The sequence below is a fragment of the Haemorhous mexicanus genome, chromosome 4, assembly GCF_027477595.1.
Source record: "Haemorhous mexicanus isolate bHaeMex1 chromosome 4, bHaeMex1.pri, whole genome shotgun sequence".
NCBI lineage: Eukaryota > Metazoa > Chordata > Aves > Passeriformes > Fringillidae > Haemorhous > Haemorhous mexicanus.
The window spans coordinates 5,084,936-5,105,353 of record NC_082344.1 but is presented as its reverse complement, the minus strand read 5'-3'; the positions used below and the strand labels follow the sequence as shown (position 1 = coordinate 5,105,353).

General features: G+C 40.2%; 1 protein-coding gene across 1 annotated transcript in view; it reads right to left on the bottom strand.

Annotated features, from left to right (window-relative positions):
- The window catches only part of AFG2A (AFG2 AAA ATPase homolog A), a 162,465-nt gene that overhangs the window by 100,043 nt on the left and 42,004 nt on the right, over positions 1-20,418 (bottom strand). Inside the window, 1 exon segment of the mRNA XM_059843742.1 lies at positions 13,647-13,773. Coding sequence (XP_059699725.1) covers positions 13,647-13,773 — 127 coding nt within the window.

Sequence of the window (20,418 nt, the reverse complement as noted above, 5' to 3'; positions counted from 1 at the left end):
TTTATTTATATAAGCAGACAATGTTAAAGGGTTCAGAATTGCCAAAACAAACCTTGTTTCAGCCCTGTTTGCATGCATGGTGTATTTCTGCCTAATCAGATACTGACTTTAGTCACCCTTTTTCTAGTTTCTGTAATTCCAATTCTGCAGACATTCAAATCCACACTGAGCTTTACAGTAAAGCATATACATACATGATTCCAGTGTCAGAAAGAAATGCAATCCTCAGCTTCCAGGAAAAGAAAGCTGTTTGAGCATGAAGGAGTTCCAGGTTAAGATCTTTTGCATCAGTATTTTTATGAGAATAAGATCCACGTTAATAAAATGTAAACCCATGGAAATCCTACCACAGAATAAAAACAAAAAACCAAAACAAACCAGGCTGCCATTTGAATAATGAGTTTGCATTTCTCTGTGAGCCCAAAACTTCAGGTGGCAAGCCAGGTATACAAATCCTGGAGATTCTGAATCAAACCACAACTTTTCTTCTCTTAGAACAGTACTAATTAAAATCATTTATTTCCAAATATCTTCACTGTCTCAGAAGGCTAATGGTTCCAATTAATATTTTTCCTTTTCTAAGAGCCCACATTATTTATGTTCTGTCACAGCATTGCTGGCAGATGACGTCAAAAAATGCCTTTGTTGTGGAAATGTGTCTGCTAAAACAGTTTCTTTATTTGTGATGTGGCATCTCCTGTAAAACACACTCTGTTTTCACATGAAAAACAAAGGCAGGACAGAGTCCTATTATCTACAAAGCCAGTAAATAGTTTTGTACAAGTCTTGCACATGATCTAGAGCCTTCAGTGGTGGCTTCTTTCCTTTCCCTGCTCTCTTTGCTGGAAAGTAACTCAAAAAAAAAGTAACCCAAAAAGGAGGAAATACAAGACTTCCCCTTCAGCCATAATTCTGAAATCCTTTCATACACAGTGGGGTCGCACAGAGGGAAGACTTTTGAGCTCTGTGAATGTTAATCAGCAATTTCTGGAGAAACAGTGACAGAACTGCACCTAATGCCTCAATTACAGTGCCTACAGCAATTACAGCTCTTTCACTTTGTTTCCATCACTCTTGCTCACAACGCACAGAGGAGACAGAGGCCTTCAATAAGAAGGTGTCAGTCTTCTATAGGCAGTACACTGCCATAACTGCAGCAAGGAGCACAGCCTATTTCCATGTCACTGATTCAAGCACAGCCTATTTGCATGTCACTGATTCTTTCTCTATTCCACCCCTTGACAACACTTTTTTTCTGAAGAGCAGGCAGACAGCTGAAGCAACATGATAAAATCCCTCCCTGCTGGTACACATCACCAAGAGTGATATCCTCTGAAGCCAATCCTGGGTAAAGAATAAGGTTTGTACTGCAGCTCCCCTGGGAAATACATTGTTTCTAAATACAATATACTTGGTATATTGTACTTAGGTGGGGAAGCTCAGAGGAGCACAAGGAATAGGAATCAACAGGGCAATCTAGGATGAAGTCAAGTTACATTTCCTCACACCCACTCAAATGGAATTGTTAGTGCATGGAGACAACAGAGAAGCTCAGATATCAGATCAAACTAGTACTTAAGCACTAAAACAGGTATTTAAAGACTTGAACACACTTAAGCACTAAACGCATGAAAGAACAGTGTTTCGATTTTATATATGTAAAAAAGAGAATTTTGTAAGCTAGCAGAGGGTATTTACATTCCTTAATAAAACTAAAATAAATGGCCATTTTATAGGTGCAGGAACATGTTCCAAGGTGTGTGTTTGCCAGTTACACACACCCCACATGCTGACTGATGAACACACACACCCTGGCGTGTGTTCTTGCTTACATAGCTCACGTGCCTCCCTGTTAAGTAATGGAATAAGAGTTGCCTTGCAAACTGGCTAACGCCGCCTCTCCTCGCTCGGTGACTTCTGCAGAAAGCATTCACCACTAAGAAAAACAACTTCTGAAGCAGAGCTAAGCTCTCTGCAGTCTGAAGAAGACTCACTCTTGTCTGCAAGAACCAACGCTGTGATCCCTCCATTTTCTGTGCCACTCTCAGGAAAGCATCCCCCCAGAACAGGGGGGGACTGGCACACAGCACTTTTCTTGTGCATTGCTGCCTACTGTTAAGACACAGCCCTCCTTACAGATTGCTTTTTTTCCTACCACCTAGTAAACCTCAATGACTGCCTGTTTCACTGTTTTCCTCTTTAGAAACAGATAGGCAGGCTTAGGCTCTCCACACACGTACATGTTTAGGCTCTCTCCATGTACGCTGTTTTACAGAGACAAACTTCTTTTAGAATGATCCTTCTCTAACTTTTTTTTTTTTTTTAATTTTTGCTTTGCTTCTGCTTGCTCATTTTGTACCCAAACTTGCACCAAAACCATTGCCAGGCTTCTCGTTCTTCTCCCTTTCCTTTTCAGAACCAATAAACAGCAGTACAAAGGAATACAAATTCCCCCAAGTTCGTTATATTGTGTGATGCTTTATCTCTCATTCTTCTGTTTCTCTGTTTCCAGTAAGAGTCCAACTGTGCTTGTCAGGATCTGTCTGTAGATAACAGCATGCACTGGCAGGGGAGAGGCCTTTCCTGTTACCTCTCTATTGCGACACAATACAGACCCCTTCATCTCCATCTATTTTTCCTGTATAAAATTTACACCTCCTTTACGTTTAATTTACACCTCCTGAGGTTTAATACCAGAGAAATTACATCATATAGGAGCCATAATTTCTAATGATAGAGTTTTTCAAAGAAACTGGGATGAAGACTGATGGTAAAGAACTGTCCAAGACTCTCAGGAGACAGCAATTGGATAACATTCAATGTAAGTAAAAGCAAAGCACCAAACATGGGGAAATTCAATAGTCTCTTCATAAATAAACAGATGTGCCATGAGATGAATCATTACCACTTCTCATCTTAATAGACAGTGATGAAAACTCTAGCTTGGTTCTTGGCGGCAGGCAAAAAAGCAATTCTGGCATTAAAAACTCAGGACTGCTAATAAAAGGGTGAAGATCAGACCAGAAAACATCACACAAACCCATGTTGCACCTCGGTCCCCTTCTCTCCAAAAGGATGTAATAGATCTGGAAGAGGTTCAGAGGAGGGCAGATAGGATGATCAAAAGCATAAACCAGTTTCTGTTTAGGAAGAGTTGATTCTCCTTTCATTCTGCATGGAACAATATCACATGACCAAGCCCCCCCCCCCCCCCCCCCCAAAAAAGGGCAGTTCCCAAAATTTTCTTCTCCAGTGCCTGACCAGGAAGAGCACTTCAAGAAGATGCTGTAGACAACAAAGTATTACTTTAAAGTGTGTTCAAAGCACATATAGCTGGTTTATGCTTCTCTGTAGCACAAAACTTCACTTACCACAGAGGGAATACACATACATTTAAAACAAAGGAAAAAGTGACTACACCCTCTTTAATTGAATTCCTCAGCTAGGTAAGAATATGTAATATATAACCCCCAAAAGAAGCACTCACTTCAGATTTCCAGAACTGCTGAGTCCCACCTGGCACCACTCAAACAAAATACCCATTAAACTTTCAGACCCTTTGCTCTCAATCACCTTGTCATTTAGATGTTTTTCTAGGTTATCCCAAAAAATATCACAAATTGTCCTGAGTCTGAGCTAACTCTTACAGTTGCCCACACATTGAACTACACACAGCCTAAAACACACCCAAAATTTTGTTATTATGCATATCCAAACCCTGAGGTATCCAGTGTTCTAGCAGTCATTCACCAAATTTGTACTGTTCACAGGAGATGTTATCATCTCACAAGGACAAGGAGAGCCCTAGCTTTGCACTTCAGTGCACATCAATCCTTCCACACACCTTATGAAATGATACATTATTAATCAGTCACCTCCAGATTGCTCCCTTTCCTCCTGTGCTACATTATTACACTACCACATTCAGCTTTATGTTAAGAACTCCACTAAGTTCTTAGAGAAAGAAGCTGTCTTTCCTGAACAAACCTATTGTCTTTCAGTGTTATATATACTGCACAGGAAGGGTATTTCCATTCATCCCTGAAAGTATGTGCAGCACATGTGTAAGACATCCAGCTTTCATCACAGATGGAGCAAATATAATTTAAAGCTGGATCTCTTCTAACACAATAAAAATTTTCTAAAAATCAGCTGTTAGAAATTCTGATTGTAATCTCCTATTTTTCCTTCTCCCCACAGAAATTTCACAAATTAATGGTTCTAACCAACTGAAAGGATTAATGATGGCATCTAATATCTATAAAGAACATTAAATAAAAGATTACTAAAATCCTTACTGAGAAACAAGTGCATAGCACCTAATCCCTAAACTCAGCTGTTCTTTAGAGTCTTTTACTGATGCAAAGAGCTTGACTGTATTTCAGCTTGCTCATTATAAAGCTCTGAGGTTCAGAGGTTTCCAAAACCTAAAACAAGAAGTAAAAAGTTCACAATCTTTATGTGTGCAACCAAACAGGGGCACTGTGTGCTGGCCACCTTATCCTCTCAAGCTGCCCTTGGTTCTGACTGACACCAAACCAGTGATCTGTACAAAGCCAGGCCTCCAATTTCACCACAACTTCCCTTTTTACTGGAACAGCTCCCTACCCTATTAGGGGAAGATAACTATCAACAGTTAATATAGAAGTCACTCAACATTTTATATTATAAAATAATCTATTTAGTAGCTTATGCTATTCTGAGCTTTGACCTTCTTGTCCTTTCCAAGCTGGCTGGCTGCCTTAGACTGATTTGTTTTGTAATGCTCCAGTCAAAACATTTCAGCTGTTGCATGAGAAGGAGACCAGGAAAAATGTCGCTTTATTTACAGTTCTTAAAAATTAATAAAAATAAAACTCTTTCACCCTAACCTTTGGAGAGAGGTCTTGAGACCTGACCACATTCCAGAGGACTTGAAACATCTCAATCTGAAAAGGCTTTGTGAGGCTTCTCGACATTTTGTAGACACCATTTCCAAATTTTGCCCACTCAAAGACTGATCCTACCAAGGCTCAAGGAGTCTGCAGCCCATGCTGGATTTAGGCTCCCAAAACGACAGCAGGGAAGCGACTTCTCCCCTTATTGGAGCTATTTGAATATAGTCAAGCAAAAGGAAAAAGACACCAGAACTAAATACCTGATGTGAAGAGAGAACACATTGAAAGCCAACGGTCTGGACACTGGAGCAAAAGCACTCTTTTGTTGTCAGAAAATATCCTGGGTAACAGGCAAAAGTCCCATTCTTGTGCAGTAGACCCCACAAAAAAAACCAGTAAAGTGTTAAGTAAAGGAGCTTAATGTTGTCAATTTATCACATATTTCAAATAAACAAGTTTTTTGTGGCAGACCCAGAGGGTCCTGTACTGCTGATAACCACAAAGTTCTCAGTATGACACAAAACAATGAAACTTGATAATTCTCCCCCAGAAACTAGAGATGGTTCATCTGATTGTAAACAGTGTTAATCAGAGCTCCCAAAAGCAAGGAAATGTGAGTATTAAAGTAATTGAAGTAGAGGCAATCATAATGACTTGCAAAAATAATTTTCTAAATGAATGCAATTCCATTAATTGTGCACAATGCACACATGTTTAATTAATGTAAACAGAGACTGCATTATGATGCACACACAGATGAATGAATGAAGATTGTAGCAAGTTCTTAACTCATGAGTGCTTGACAATCACAACATCCCCTATAATGCTATTTTAATATAGCATACACAAAAAGCTGGACAAACACTGTGCATTTTGCATCCACAAAGAGGGAAGCTGGGCAGAAGACCAAGTGCAAAGCAAGCTCTAAATGTGTCTGTGGCTACAGCCCAAATACCCTAATGTTGTGGTGTGAAGCTATATCCTGTCCCTCAGCTGTGCCAACTTCTTCCTTCCCTTCCCCCTGCCCCCTTGCCCTCTTCCTAATTGCTGTCTGTCAAGTTCCACATTCCAGCTAGGGCATTGTGTGATTGGCAGAAGTTCAAAAGATGCTTCTCAGACCTGGGGTCATTGGCCTGTCCAGGTGTCATTGTCCCCTGAGACCCTCCCCCTCCCACCTGGTTGGTGGCTCACCCATCCTCTCCCTCCCCCCTCCCTGTGGGTTTAAAAGACTCTGAACCGATGTGGTCTGTATTCTGTTGGAGTTGTGACCGAGTTTCAGAACTCTGTCACCCTGGAATAAACTCTGGATTTAACCCTCCGGCAGAATCCGCTCTCTTTCTCTTCACCATCGCCTGAACTTTTTCCACTAGAGGTAAACTGAGTTTCTACTTTGCCTAGACTCATTCCGAGTGCCTAACTGCCAGCCACCCAAAGGTGTCTCTGAGGTGAAATATCCACAGCTGATATCTCTGGTGCAGAGCACTAGGGCTGGACGAGCCCAGGCACGTTCCTACCGGCAATATTGGGATTTTTTATTCCAATACCCTAACTGCAGCCCTTCCTCGAGCTTCTGCAGCTCTCAGTATAACACTTACATCCCTCTCAGCAACACTCCCGTAAATATTTAAAACCCAAGGCTGTTTGGAATGTCTCTCCTTTAACTGTTATCACCACTCTAATGGAGCTAATTAAATATAACCAAGACTCATGCCGTGCAGCACACTGACTGTAGAATATAGTGCCATATTGCCTTGCTGTACTTTGCTTCTCTGCACTTTGCTGTACACGTACATTACACTTAGTCATAAAATCAGTGTTACTTTTCTAGATTTTTTTGCTTTGTCACTAAACCTACACGAAGAATAGACTTGATCTAACCCAACAATGAGGAATTTACACCCAGTCTGTGTACTGCTTACATGCCCTTCATTTTTAGAGGCATTATTCATTTTAAGCCCAGATGTTCCCTTGTTATTTTAGAAATACAGCATAATTTCCATGTCACTGTTAAAAAAAATCCCACACACAAAAGTAACAAAACAAAAAACCACAAACCTCCAAAACCACACCTGCTATCACAGTTACAGACTCATTGAACCAGGACAGCATTTACACAACAGACATGAATCCAAGAGCCTTTCCAAGTTCCCACTGTGTCCAGAGGCTGGCTAGCACCCTGTGTACCTTAGCTGGACTCTGTGACCTCCAGGCAGGAGGTCTGAGTAAGAACAAACTTTGGCTCGTGGCCTTTACCTTTCCATCTCTGGAATGAAATAAAAACACATTGATACCTTGAAGTAAATTTTCTGGCATGTGCTGCAGGGAAGTTTATAAAAGTCTAAGAGATGCTAAAACACACGACCGAGCTGATGCAAGGAACGCTTTCCTCTCTAAACAACAAGAGAAGGGCGTATTGACTCTTCTGTTCTATTTGAAGCAAAACTATTATATTTTTACATATATTGTCTAAATGTATGTTTTCACGGACAAAATAAAGCCAACTTGTCCTGGCCCTATAGTATATCTGCTAAAGGAGAAAATATGCAGACCAACAAGTTTTCCCTCCAACCTTTCTTTTCAGGCAAGTAATAAATCTTGAGTGAAAAAGTCACTGTGCTCTTCAGCTGTCACCACTAAGATTTTGTTTTTAAAACCATAGCAGCCTTAAGGCTGATTTACTACTCAGCCCTCCACACTCTGACAATCGAATAGTTGGGAACAAAAATCACTTTTGCACACCTGGAAATATTTTATTTGCTGTGCTCATGAGAAAACAAAGTTTTCATCTGCGAGGAAGGAGGCGAGGGGGGAAGGGAAGGGAGACAGGGAGATTCAGGTGAATCTTAAAACTGAGCTCTTGACTTAAAGAGATACAAATAAATTATATATATATATATAAACCCCAAAACTACCTCTGCATAGTAAGAGTGGTCAGGATCTTTAGAAGCCATGGATTTTCTACGTAATCCAGCCTCAAAGTCTGGAGGTCTCAGCCCCTTGAAAGTCTCAGCCAGTAAACCACACTGCTCATCAGCTGTATCAATTCAGCCATTTCAGTTTGGTGAAAAGAACACGTAAAATTTTTTCAATAATTACATTTTACTCTTTTGCTCCTTTTTTTTTAGGTAAAGGTAATAAGCTTCTAATCACCCTAAAAGCTGGGTGATTAGGGAAAGTTGAACCTCAAAAAAACTTTCCAGAGCACCTCTTTGTCCCAGTCAGAGCTGCAAGTTTGTGAAAATTAAAAGGAAAAACTCAAACACATACCAAAGAAAACCAATTGATGGAAAATGTGATGGTGCCAAAATTGAGAAAGTATTTTCGAATATCTGATCCTCTTTTCAATGTCATGTAGTTTGATATCATTTTTCCCTTAAGCTTCATTTTCTGAAAATTTATTATATGCTCCAGAACAATCTTGTCTTCAAAAGAAATCCCACATCTTCTGTTATTTCAAAGAATCATACTTGCACCTGGCCAAGATGATGTAAATGCTCTAGGTGCTGGCTGACTGAAAAGGAGACCCACAAAATCTCACTCACTGTTTTTAATCCCAGGGTTTCACAAGAATGTGAGGAGTGTCCTATGACAAGCAGAGAGGCATTTCAGCATATAAAATAAAAAAAATAATAATTAATGGTTCAGCAGTGTGGAGAGATGTGGTGATTGCGTTCCCATACTTTAATTCCTATTCCGAAATACTGCATTGCAAGAATACAAGAGGTGGGAAAGTCAAATGTTCCTACAACATTTCTGTCTAAAAAGCACCTAGGCTTGGGTCCCCTGTCCTCCAAATCTGGATGAAATCTGCACTGCTGAGAAGTGGCAGCAAGACACTTATCCCCCTTTCCTTCCCTTCTCATTCCCTACCACTGCAAGACACGTGATGGATTATGTGGCTTCTAACTCTACAGTCCTACACAACATGTGGGAAAACTGAAATCCTACCAAGTCAGAGTTGTAACACAGGAATAACCTTTAGTAAGATGTATCTGGGCAAAACAGAAATCACAAACAGGCAAATATGTAACCAGGAGAATATGTGACGTGGTACTGAAGTAAGATTGTGCCACTGCATCACCTGCTTTGTAATGGCACATACACATTTCCAGACAATAAGGAATAAATGTGCAAGATACCTTCCTATTCCTTTTAACCTGTAAAACTGCAAACCTAAATATTTGAATTTCTTCCATGAGCCTTCAGAATGAGTGAACTTTGATGTTTTTAAAGAGGAAAGATTATTCACTTTTGCTGCAGGCAAGAAATTATAATTTCTTTACTGATTCTGCCAAATGGTTCTATCATGCATTTTTTATTATCATCAAAATAAGCCACTTTAAATTAAGATTGTCCCATAACTACATAGTAATCAACATTTTGAGGGGCAGATCAATTTGATAAACCTCTGCTTGATTTCTCTGCCCAGAAGACTCCTTCAAATCCAATTGAAGCATGGGGAAGGGAGTTTTATTCCCTTTCCTCATGCTAGGCAGTTGCTAGGAAGAATATCATCTGCAGTTCTGTTTTATTTTGTTCATGCAACCATAACAGAAAACTCAGTATTATTCACATGACTCTTAAACAAATTAAGCTAATTTCAAAGCCAGTGGTTAATAGAATGAAGTCAACAAAGCTTATATAAGGAGCAGAAAAACTTACAGGTGATGGAAGTGGAATAAAGTAAGGACGAAGGCTAGGGAGCAGGAAGTTTTTTAAAAGCAAAATAAACATGCAAAAGGAGGCAGGAAAAATCCCCTGCACCGGCACAATATGCAAAATACATGTTTTTATAGCAACAAGCAGGATGGCTGGAAATGGGAGCCGAGCACTGCCCTCCTGTGCTAACAAAGCATTTGCAAAGGTTCAGCTCTTCAGTATTCTGGTACCAGGACAGCTTCCAGTTTAAACTACACTGAAGCCCATGAATGCAGACAAAATCCAGACCATCATCAATCTGGAGACAATGGGCAATGCTGACAGCACAGCCACCCATTAATCTTCATTTGTCCTATCACATCCTGTCATTCTTATGCAAATAGCATATTTGAGGATACTCTTTTCTGCACCCCAAGATAAGGAGAAGTGAAGCTGTCAGGAGCACCAGGATGTCACCCTGTACCACGGGCCATCCCTTCACTCAGCGCCTCACCTCGTGTTTTACATCACAGCTAAAGTGTTTGACATTCAAATGTGACCCAGCAGGAGGGAAAACCATCCGATGCAGAAACGTGCATATTGCTTCCTGTGCTAAAACATTCACCGAGGTCCCTGGGGATCTGACAGTCTCCCTTTTTTTCCCTATGTACTCTTGTTAATGGAGTTTGAAATGCTGCTTAAGAGGGGGGGAAAAAAGATATCGGCATGGGTAGCTAATGATACCAATTCACCCTTTTTACACCAGAAGTAAGCCCAGCACTAAAAGACCAGGAACACAGGTTCCACTGAGAAAAAGAAAAACAGGGCACACAAATCCTGATGAGCTGGTATAGGTTTTCTTCCACGGAAATCTGTCACACCATACTCGAAAACTCGTTCACATGTATGTTTGGACAGAACATTTCACTTCAAGCTGATCAGTTTATACACAGGGTTCAAAATATTTCATGTGGGGATGAGTGATCTCTCATTAGGACAACTGATGCATAGGAAAATACAAACAGGCTTTGAATCATAAGCAGCTCCATAAAGTTACTGCTACATATTTTAGGCATGAAAAATCACTCCTGAGTGGGTAAGTCACCAAAACCAAAAGGCAGTTTTTCCATTTATTGCTCATCAATTCTGCTTATAGAATGAAGAAGAAAAGGAAAGATTTTACTATTATTACTGACTCAGAGTGTTTTGTTTCTGTATCACTTTCAAAGAATGTTCAGAACATCTTGTTCCAGAATATTTCCCTTCCAAGAGAAATCACTTTCTGTACCATACATGGCTGAAAACAGTACGTGCTGGGTTTGTATTCTTACAGAAAATAGAAACTATTCCAAAGTCTCCCCAGCATCACAAGATTGAGATGCAAAGTAGCTGAGACACAAACATGAGAAACAACTTTGAGATGCAGTATTATTTCAATACAATCATGACATCTTAGAGAAATAAGTTATTAATAGGCATCCGTGACAAGCCCAAACAAGTTTCTCATTACACATAACTTTGTATAAAGTCTGACTCAAATCTATTCACTCTCCAAAAGCAATGTACTGTAGTGTTTGCAGGGATAATGAAGTCTGCACTAGGCTCTGGGGAATACCCTTATATTTGATATCCCCACGTGCTGTTTGCAAATTACAAGAGATTAATCATCACATCATTGTCAGTTAAGCAGGAGGCACATAAATTAAAATGCTGGATGGATTGTTACCAATTTTGCAAGCACAGAAACCTTAGAAAACACACATTCCTCAATCATTTCTTGATTTGAAAACTGAAAAATAGTCACAAAAAAAGCATTGCAGACGTTTTCTCAGTCCTTGGCAGTAGAGAACAGAAACTGCATTGCACTTTAATACCATATGGATAAGCCATACCCTCAAAAATTACTATATAGTCACCATACCTACCTATGAAAACAGGACATTCACTTTTTGACATACATAACTATTTCCATATAAAATACTAACTTAAACTCTTACCTTCTCAAAGGGATCACCAATTATAAACTAAAACCCCTACTGAAAGATTTCCCATTAGTGAAGTACAAATGCTTTCTGGTATCATCTTCTTTCTTCCAGGGAAGGGAAAAGAAGTACAACTCATGCACTGCAAATATTGCAGGGACCCAGGAAAAGACAGTGGGATGGTACAGCCTGTCTGGTCTGCATAACAAAACTGTTGTTCATTCTTAAAAGTTCACTATTCCCATGAAATTCTTATGTACGGAAGACATTACATTTTTATGCATCATATCAAAATGAAAACTTTCATTCCCAGGCAAAGAGGTGTGGATTTGCATCTGGAGTGATATAGGTACAGTACATAGTAACTTAGGTGCTATCCTAAAGTCCTCTGTGTTGCTGGGTGGCACCCTTGACTCATGGTAGTTCTGTTCCAATTTTGCCAGTATTTCAAATAAAACCTAATATATAAGAAACCACTGTTTCTTATATATTATATAAGAAATTATATTATATTTCTCCATGTGTCCAGGAGAATCCCAGCAAAAGGGAGAATGACATAGAACTCAATTTCCAGGTGCTGATGGAGACAACACAGTAGAATATTGAACCGACACCAAAGGAAATTTCCCTGCTGTTCAACAATCAGAATGCTTTCAAATTCAGCTTAGTCTTACACCAAAGAACCAAAAAAACTCCAAACCTGTCACACGATAAACTGCAGTTGAGATGGCCACAATACACAGAGTGTCACCATACAATTCCAGAAGGCTTCAGCCCACACAGAGTCACACCACACCACTTCAGAAGGCTGCAGGCATCTGCCCTTATTGTTCTTCAGCCCAACCTTTTATCCCCTCCTGTTGATGCACTGCACCTGTGTGCCCTCTGTTCCCTCGGGTGGTTGGTCAGTGCCCCTGGGCACTCCTTACCTTCAATGCTGCTCACCTGTTCTGCACACCTGTAGCCAACTGGGGATGAGGCTCAGCTGCAGCCCCACTCCCAATCACCACAAACTGTGTGCCTACACAAATCAATTTGATAAAAGTGAAATCTTGAAAGTTTCAATCTTGCTTGATCATTTTCACTGATGAGCTCTATTACTGATGAGCTCTATTACCTTTTACTGAAAACTCTTTGCTAGCTCTGCTTTGCCATGGCAGGCTCACAGATAAATGTACAAGTAAACTCTGAGGAAGCCTTTGTCAGGTCTCCATCAGCTGTGTGGCTTCCTTCAGTGCAAAAGGGAAGAGTCGGTGTTCTGGAGCCAAAAGGCAAGTTTTTTTCTCAAGACTTCATGTGCATACAAACCATACCTTAAACATATACAATTAATATGTATTTTATGCCTGAATGCTCCAAGAAAAACAGAAAAGACTATTCCAAAAACAGCTTAGAATGTGAGAATTATTTAAGAAACTCTAAAAAGATAATAAAAACTTAATGAATTAATGTGTCATCAAATTCAATAATGTTGTGAAGGTGAAAAGCTGCGGAATAAAGAATCTTACCAACATCACAAATCCTATCTTAAAGGAAATCACTTCAGACTGATCCATCTACTGCACTTAGCTGTGAGAAGACATCACAGTGGTAAACTGTTTTAAAGTGGATTTTCTAGAGGGCTGCTGGGTTGGGTTTGTGCTTGGATGTTTTCTGCAGTAAGTGTTACAACCCTCCAGATTTTATGAACTTGAAATGTTCTTGTCACACCAGCAGAGCTGCTGTGGGATTTGAGGAGAAATTTCCCTGTTTACAGTTGGTAACTGAATTGCTGAGACACTTAATCCTTGAAAGGAAGCAACTAATGAAACCAAACTCCAGCAAACTCCTGCATAAACAAACACAACAGAAGCAAAAACCACAGCAGCCCTTTGACAGAAATGTTGCTGCACTAGTTCAATGAGTTTGGCTTAAGGAAAGCTTCTTCTAGGAAATAGATATTTAAGGCTACCATAAAACATTTTTTTTTCTGTTAAAAATTCTGTAGAGAGGGGAAAAAAAGCGAGGGATACGGACCATTGCTTTGCCTTGTCTTCATTTTCAAACTTCTACTCTTCATCATTAAGTTGATCAGACAGCAGTTTGGAGACTATACCAAAATCTGGTCTTTTCAAGAGGAACAGGATATAAACAGTGTATCTATTTGTACCTTGTCTATCATGTCTGGTCTGTTGGTAGCTGCCAGGATTGTCACGTCCTTCAGCTGTTCTATTCCGTCCATTTCCGTCAGCAACTGAGCCAAGACACGGTCTGCTACATTCCCAGCACCTGAAGAGCTGATTTACAGGGGAAAAAAAAGTCAAAGCATTATCATTGCCTTCCTAGAAATAGGAGAAAGGAAAACATACACTATTCTTTCCAATTCACAGGGATGCACCTTTTTGCCTTAATTCTTCATAACATTTATTTTCGCTTTCAACCTCTGAAGTGGCATCAGTGATATGAAATGAGTAAAACCAAATTAGAGAACTTGAGTTCCATAGGTTTTCTTGGTATTCAGCAAAAAAACTGAGATTTGGATGTTTTTTTACTTATTGCCCTGCTATGGAGGTTGTAAAGAACTTAGCACAATGTGGGCATCTGGAATAAACATTTTTAAGAAAACTGAATTCAAGACGCTTCTTTACTAGTCAGACAAACCTTCATTTTTAGCACCATCCAAGTGAGAGCTTATACCACCCTATGCAGTATAAAAAATTAGGCAGTTATGTGTTTTGCAGAGCTGCTCTACATTTTTATATTCTCTCCATCATGTGAGAATAAATTGAGTGTTGACCAACTGCCTCATAATTGCATTGTCAGTCCTTTAACTCAGTTTGTTTTCCGGATACCAGGGAAAAAAACCCAACACTAAAAAAACTGAAAACTCCAGTTTTAAAATCACCAATATGTGAAAAACCTAAGCAGACAAGCATAAAGTATTCCTTCTGCTGAGAAGGGGCAGGGAAACTGAAGCAGACTAGAGACAGCAGCTGGAGATTGTACCAAAAATGTGAGTTTTATCCTCCTTTGCCAGAAACTGGGAATCCTTCTCTTTGCACACACCAAAACCTCACTGTTTTCCACACAACCTTCCCCTTTGGATGGCAGGCACACACCTCCATCTTTCACCAATGGGACTGCTCTTCCAGGGCTATTCCCTCCTCTGCTGCACAGGGGAAGGTTTTACTTCTCTACCCTTAAATAGGCTCTTCTCAATACAATTTAATTTAAAAAATTAATCTCTCCAGTTCTTCTGGATCCCTATAAACTAAGAAGCAAAAAGAAGTCTGATACTTAAAACCAGACCAGGATTGAGGTAATTTTTTAATCTCAAATTTTTTGAAAGTCCTTTTCCAAAAGTCCTGTTTAAGGCTTATACAGATAAACAGGCACCTACACACACAGAAGTGCAGTTTGATCCTCCTGATGTTTTTATTTTCCAAAGAATAAAAATATTAAATATACTAAAATGTAAGTGCTTCAATTATTTCCATCAGATAGAGAGTGCACAAGTACAGTTGTACAGTTATTATACACATATATTGCTGCAGCACTGCCACCACAGTGATGTCCCAGAGCCAAAGCAACAGTAATGGCTCCATCACTGTTGCAGAGCTCCAAATAAATCCCCTAACTTTCCTATCCTACAACTGGTTCTGCAATTTTCCAGAGCACAACAGTGAACTTATCACACCAAGTCTGGAAAACATCTTAAAGGAGCTATAATAAATGTTGGCTAAGAGAGTAAAATATTTAGGTTGCTAAGAAATATTAGAGAAGGGACTTGGGTTACCTGGTTGTCAGATTCTGGAGTTTCTGCAGCCACACTGGAAATTCCCAAGCCATATTTGAGTATTTCTAATGCACCCATGGGTCAGAGTCCCACTGACTTATAGAGGGCTGAGTGTGATAAAACACTTCAGGTGTTGGACATGGATAGCAAATGCTTTTGGAAAGACACACAGCTTAAAGGAAATTAAAATCAACTTTGTAACATTAGCTAGTCTCAGTAGGGATCCAGGCCTCCCATCTTGCATGAGTTTCAATTTTACTCCACTTTATACCCAATAGACTGAGCAAAAGAAAATGCTAAGCAGCAAAGGAAAAAAGAATTGCAAAACTGGGACAAAAATGTTAACATTATTTGAGATGATCTGAAGCTAGAAGACTTTGGAAGAGATGCTAAGGTTTTATTTCCTTAAAAAAAAAAAAAAAAGAAATATTTCATTTTAGAGAGAGGTGGCTAGAACGGATATTGCATCTTTCACCAATATAAACATTTCCCTTACAAGCTTCTGACTACAAAAAAAAAAAAAAAAACCAAAAAACCAAAACCCACAACACATTAAAGAAATGTTTATTCTAAGGAAAATCCCCACAGGGAAATGCACTTTGCAAAAACTTCCATGCAATTAGGGCATCATCAGAAAATTGAAGTTAGGCAATCACTCATGGCATAATACAGCTCAAAAAATAGCAGAGCTTCTAGGACATTATTAGGGGCTTTACTATTATCTCTTAAAAGTGAATTAAACAATTTTAAGTCCATGCATGCAAAAAATATCAATAACAAAACCAGTATCCAGTGAAGAAGTGCCTGGTTCCTATGACACCATGGATTTCTGATGTCAGTGCTGTTATTGACATAGTTCACTAAGCTATCACACCATTTTAGCACAGCCTACAATAAATTAGCTTCTGGCTGAACAGGACACCCTATAAAAATCCCAGGCAGGCACAGGGAGAGATCTCTTCCCCAGCTGCTGGGAGCTGCCTCAGAGCCACGGTGTGCTCCGAGAGCTCTGGTGCTGCCGAGCCGTTCATTCCAGGGGTGATGCGCAAGGATGTGATTTTCCATTTTCCCATGCTTTCCCACCAGGCTTCCAAATTAACACAGGCAACGTTCATTAAGGCTGCCCGGAGTTTTGACGCAAACAGCAGCCAGAGAAACAAACCATGATTAACCCTCCAGTCCCACGGAGGCACTGCCAAAACCAACCTCCAGCCAAGGGGCTGCCTTGCTCCCCCCGCCTCCACCTGACCTCCACACGTTGATGTCATCCTCACAACTGCCTGGAAATGGTCCTCCAAAGGCACGTCCTGGTACAAACTAATTTCCTGTCAACACACTGCCTGCAAATCCAGGCAGCCAGAGCTAAGCCCCTCACATAATCCACGCAGGGCCATGTGTGTGCACGGCTGTGTGCACCAGGAGCTGTGCCCCAACGTGAAATACCTCTGAAATAAAAAAATGTGTGAGCAAAGAGGAGCCTGCCTGAGAGTTTCAGGCAACTGCTGCTGCTGCCCTAATGAAATACATTAGGCTAAGTGTTGTTTTAATTTTTTGCCAACCGCACTTTATTTACAATCCTCAATGAAGTTTTTAAAGGTAGAGAAGGTCGTTCCAGCAATTAGAGACAGAAATCCTCCTCTGTGTGATACTCCTGCAAGTGTCCCGCCAGTCTCAGACAAAGCACGTGTGCACTCAGCTTTGACCACCAGAAAAGATTCCTGAAGCCTGTCAGGTAAGACTATCCACACTGAATATGAAACACAAACTACTCCTTGGTATTTTACTTTGCCTAAAGGCATTCCCAATACACATTTTGGCAGAATAAACCATGTATTCTACAGTTTACCAAAGAATCACAATTAATCTGAATTAATTCTGCCTTTGTCCTGATGGATCAGGAGCACCAGCTCCAAAATCAATATAGAAGGAGAGGGCTCTCCACAGCTTTTATTTCTATCTCCTCTGGCTGTATCCAATGACCATTCAAGCCAGCTGGATTCATGTATCAGTGGGCACTGAAATTTCCCCCTGGACACCTTAAACCACTCTCATACTTCTTCCAGGGGATATAAAAGCAACCACAGCCTGATCCTATCACTGCACCAAAGAGTACATACAGTTCACTAGCTTATACAGATCTTCAAGCCAAGAAGATTTTGTTTCCAGACATAACCAGATGTATGAAATCACATTTAAATCTGTTACCCTTCCTGCTATAGGCATTTTTTTGACAGCAACTTCTTGTTTTGTACATTTTTACTTATTTAATTTCCTTTCCCCCTCCCCACCCTTTTTCTAACAGATTCTTTAATATTTGAAAACTAAAAACAGCCTGAGAATGCAGTCACTGCGGTTTCACCCCAAGATGAAATTTGGTAAGCATCACCACTGTGAACTAAAGCAAACATACATTTGCACCATCTGACCATCTAGAGCACTTCTGAAAAAAATACTCATTTCACTGCCTTTCTAACACCAGATGTCATTTTCACTGAAAAATGTATTTAAGTCTCCACCACCACTTAAATCTCATAAAGGAGAACCAGTGACTCTCCATCCCACCACTGACTTCAATGGCACCAAAGCCTGTCAGAACACCTTGGCTTCAGAATCAGGACCTTAATTTAATTACACTAAACTGTAGATGTGGAAATGCAGGAAATCTTGACACGGTAACATTCTGAGAGCTGTTAATATCACAGCAACTGTTTGGGAAGAACCCTCTCCTGCACAGCAGACCCTACCTCAGGCAGAGCTGTGAGGTCAGAGACTGACCTCAGGAGAAGTATCCAGGATAAATTACTGCAGATGGATTAATCCCCACATAGCTGAAATCTATAATGCAGGTTTTGTGACAAGGGAGTCCAGCCCACCTTCTCTTCCAAAGCATCCCATCAGGCAAGATTTACACAAGATAAAACCCGGCTTTATTATTTTTACCCCTCAAACAAAAGAATCGCAATCATAATCAAAATTTATAGGTTTTAAAAATACTTGTGGACGCAGTATCATCTCAAATAACCCTTTCACTGAAACCTCTGGAAATAATTTCATATCAAAACAAATGTAAAACTCATTGACATGACAAAACGCTCAGTATCAAAAAAATTAGGTTCAAATAGACCCTCCTGGCAGGACTCTCCACCTCTCCATGAACTACAGAGGTAAAAGGTCCCTGAAATACAGAAGCGCCCTGCCAGCAGACTCCCACGCGAGAGCCGCCCCGCTCACACAGCCTGAAGGATTTTTATTGAGTCTGACATTTGTGTGGGGGCTGCACAGGGGGAACCTGTCAGCAAGGAGCACCTGCCAAGGCTGGCTTTTCCATCCGGCCGCCGTGATCCTAATTAACTGTCACACGCTTTTACTGCTCTCCCTCACCAACTCGGGTGAAACACGCCTTTGGCAGGTTAAGGTTTTCCACAGCACTTGAAAAAAAAAATAAATTATCTACTCCAATTGCATTATCAGAAAGACAATAACTGCAGGATGGTCCCTGATATCAAATTTTGTGCAAAAATTCCATCACTGGGGCATTTTGTCCAGCAGAATGGACACTGCCACGACAGTCAGGAAAAGCAGGCTTATCAAATATAAAAAAATACTGGGCCAAACCTACTTCTATGAATGTTCTATTATGTGAATGGTACAAGTTCAGTGATCATTATTCAGACCACTACAGCTACTACAGGCTTGGATATTGTTAAAAAGCCTAAGAACAACATACAGCATGCAAATCTTTAATATGATCACTTAAGGCTTCACTATTCATTGAAAAAAAAAAACTCAACCCCAAAACATTCTAGTACACAGCCCATTCAGTGCTAAGACAAGAAATATTCCTCATGGGAGGGAATTTTCCTACCTGTGTGATCAGGAAAACCCTGCATGAAGAGCATCCTAAACCCTTCCCTCCATCAGCACCTTACAATTAGATGCTGTTGGACCCTGTACACACCAACTGTATCAACTACTACCCACCATACTGTTTCATACCTTCCCTGCGGTCTCAAGTACAAAATTCATGTACCACAGAAGGAAAATATCCAGAGGAAACCTAAGCAAAGTCTGGGAAATTCAGTCTGGGTGGAATATTTATCTTCATTGTCACCTCCATGCCGAAATGATGTTATGCCAACTGTCGATTCACCAGTTAAATGCAGTTCATGTAATTTGGTTATGCAAGGCATTAGAAGAGCACAGAAAAATAAAAGAATTCTAAGTACTCCTTGAGTGGTCTCCAGCTTGCAAGCAAGCTTTCCTAAAAAGATGATGAGCTTTGTGAAAACAGGAAACAGTGCTCAGCTGTCAGCAGGTGACTTTGAAACAAGTGGCCTGCAGGCAGCTGCAGACACATCCTAATTATCCTTCACGGCTGTGTAAGCAGCCTCTTCCACTCACCTAAATTTCTCATTATTGCAGCTTCCAAAAGTTAATGAAGTAGGCCAGAAAAATGAAACACAGTGAAAGGAGAGAAAAGGAGGAAAGGAGCCAGCTTGAGACAGGTTTGGAATCAACAGGCTTTCTTCCAGAGGGCTTTCCCCAAGCACATCTCCAAATGCTTGAGTGCCTAGGTGGTGATCCATCACCCATTTCCATCTGCTTGGAGCTGATTCCAGATGCACATCCATGGAAGACCGACATTAGCCCACACCTGCAGCTTGCCCTAGCACTGCCTGGTTGACACAGGAAGGATGCTAACATCTTGAGTTCTACTATTCTGCTAACACTAATGTTGCCTTAAAAAAAAAAAGCAATGAAACAAAATAAAAAAACAACCCCAAACCAAGCACACACCTGATGCACAGTAAATTTCCCACTTCCTTTCATTCTGTTTTTCTCAGCATTTCTCCTCTGTGCATTCCTGGAAGTTAATCAAGTTTAAATCTGTAATCAATCACGCCTACCAGGCAAGCAAGCACAGTTTAGGCTGAAAGTATTTTAGACCTAGTAGTAACTAACTAGACTGGATTTCATTTCATTATAACAATATTTATGTATAATAGGCTCACTGTTCATAAATTTTAGTTCCAATTATGTTCCTCCTGCCTATCATTAAAATGATGACTTCAAGAAAAGGGTTTATGGATCCAGCCCTGCTTTCGCTGATGTTAATGAAAGTCTCTGTAGACTTCAAATATCCAAA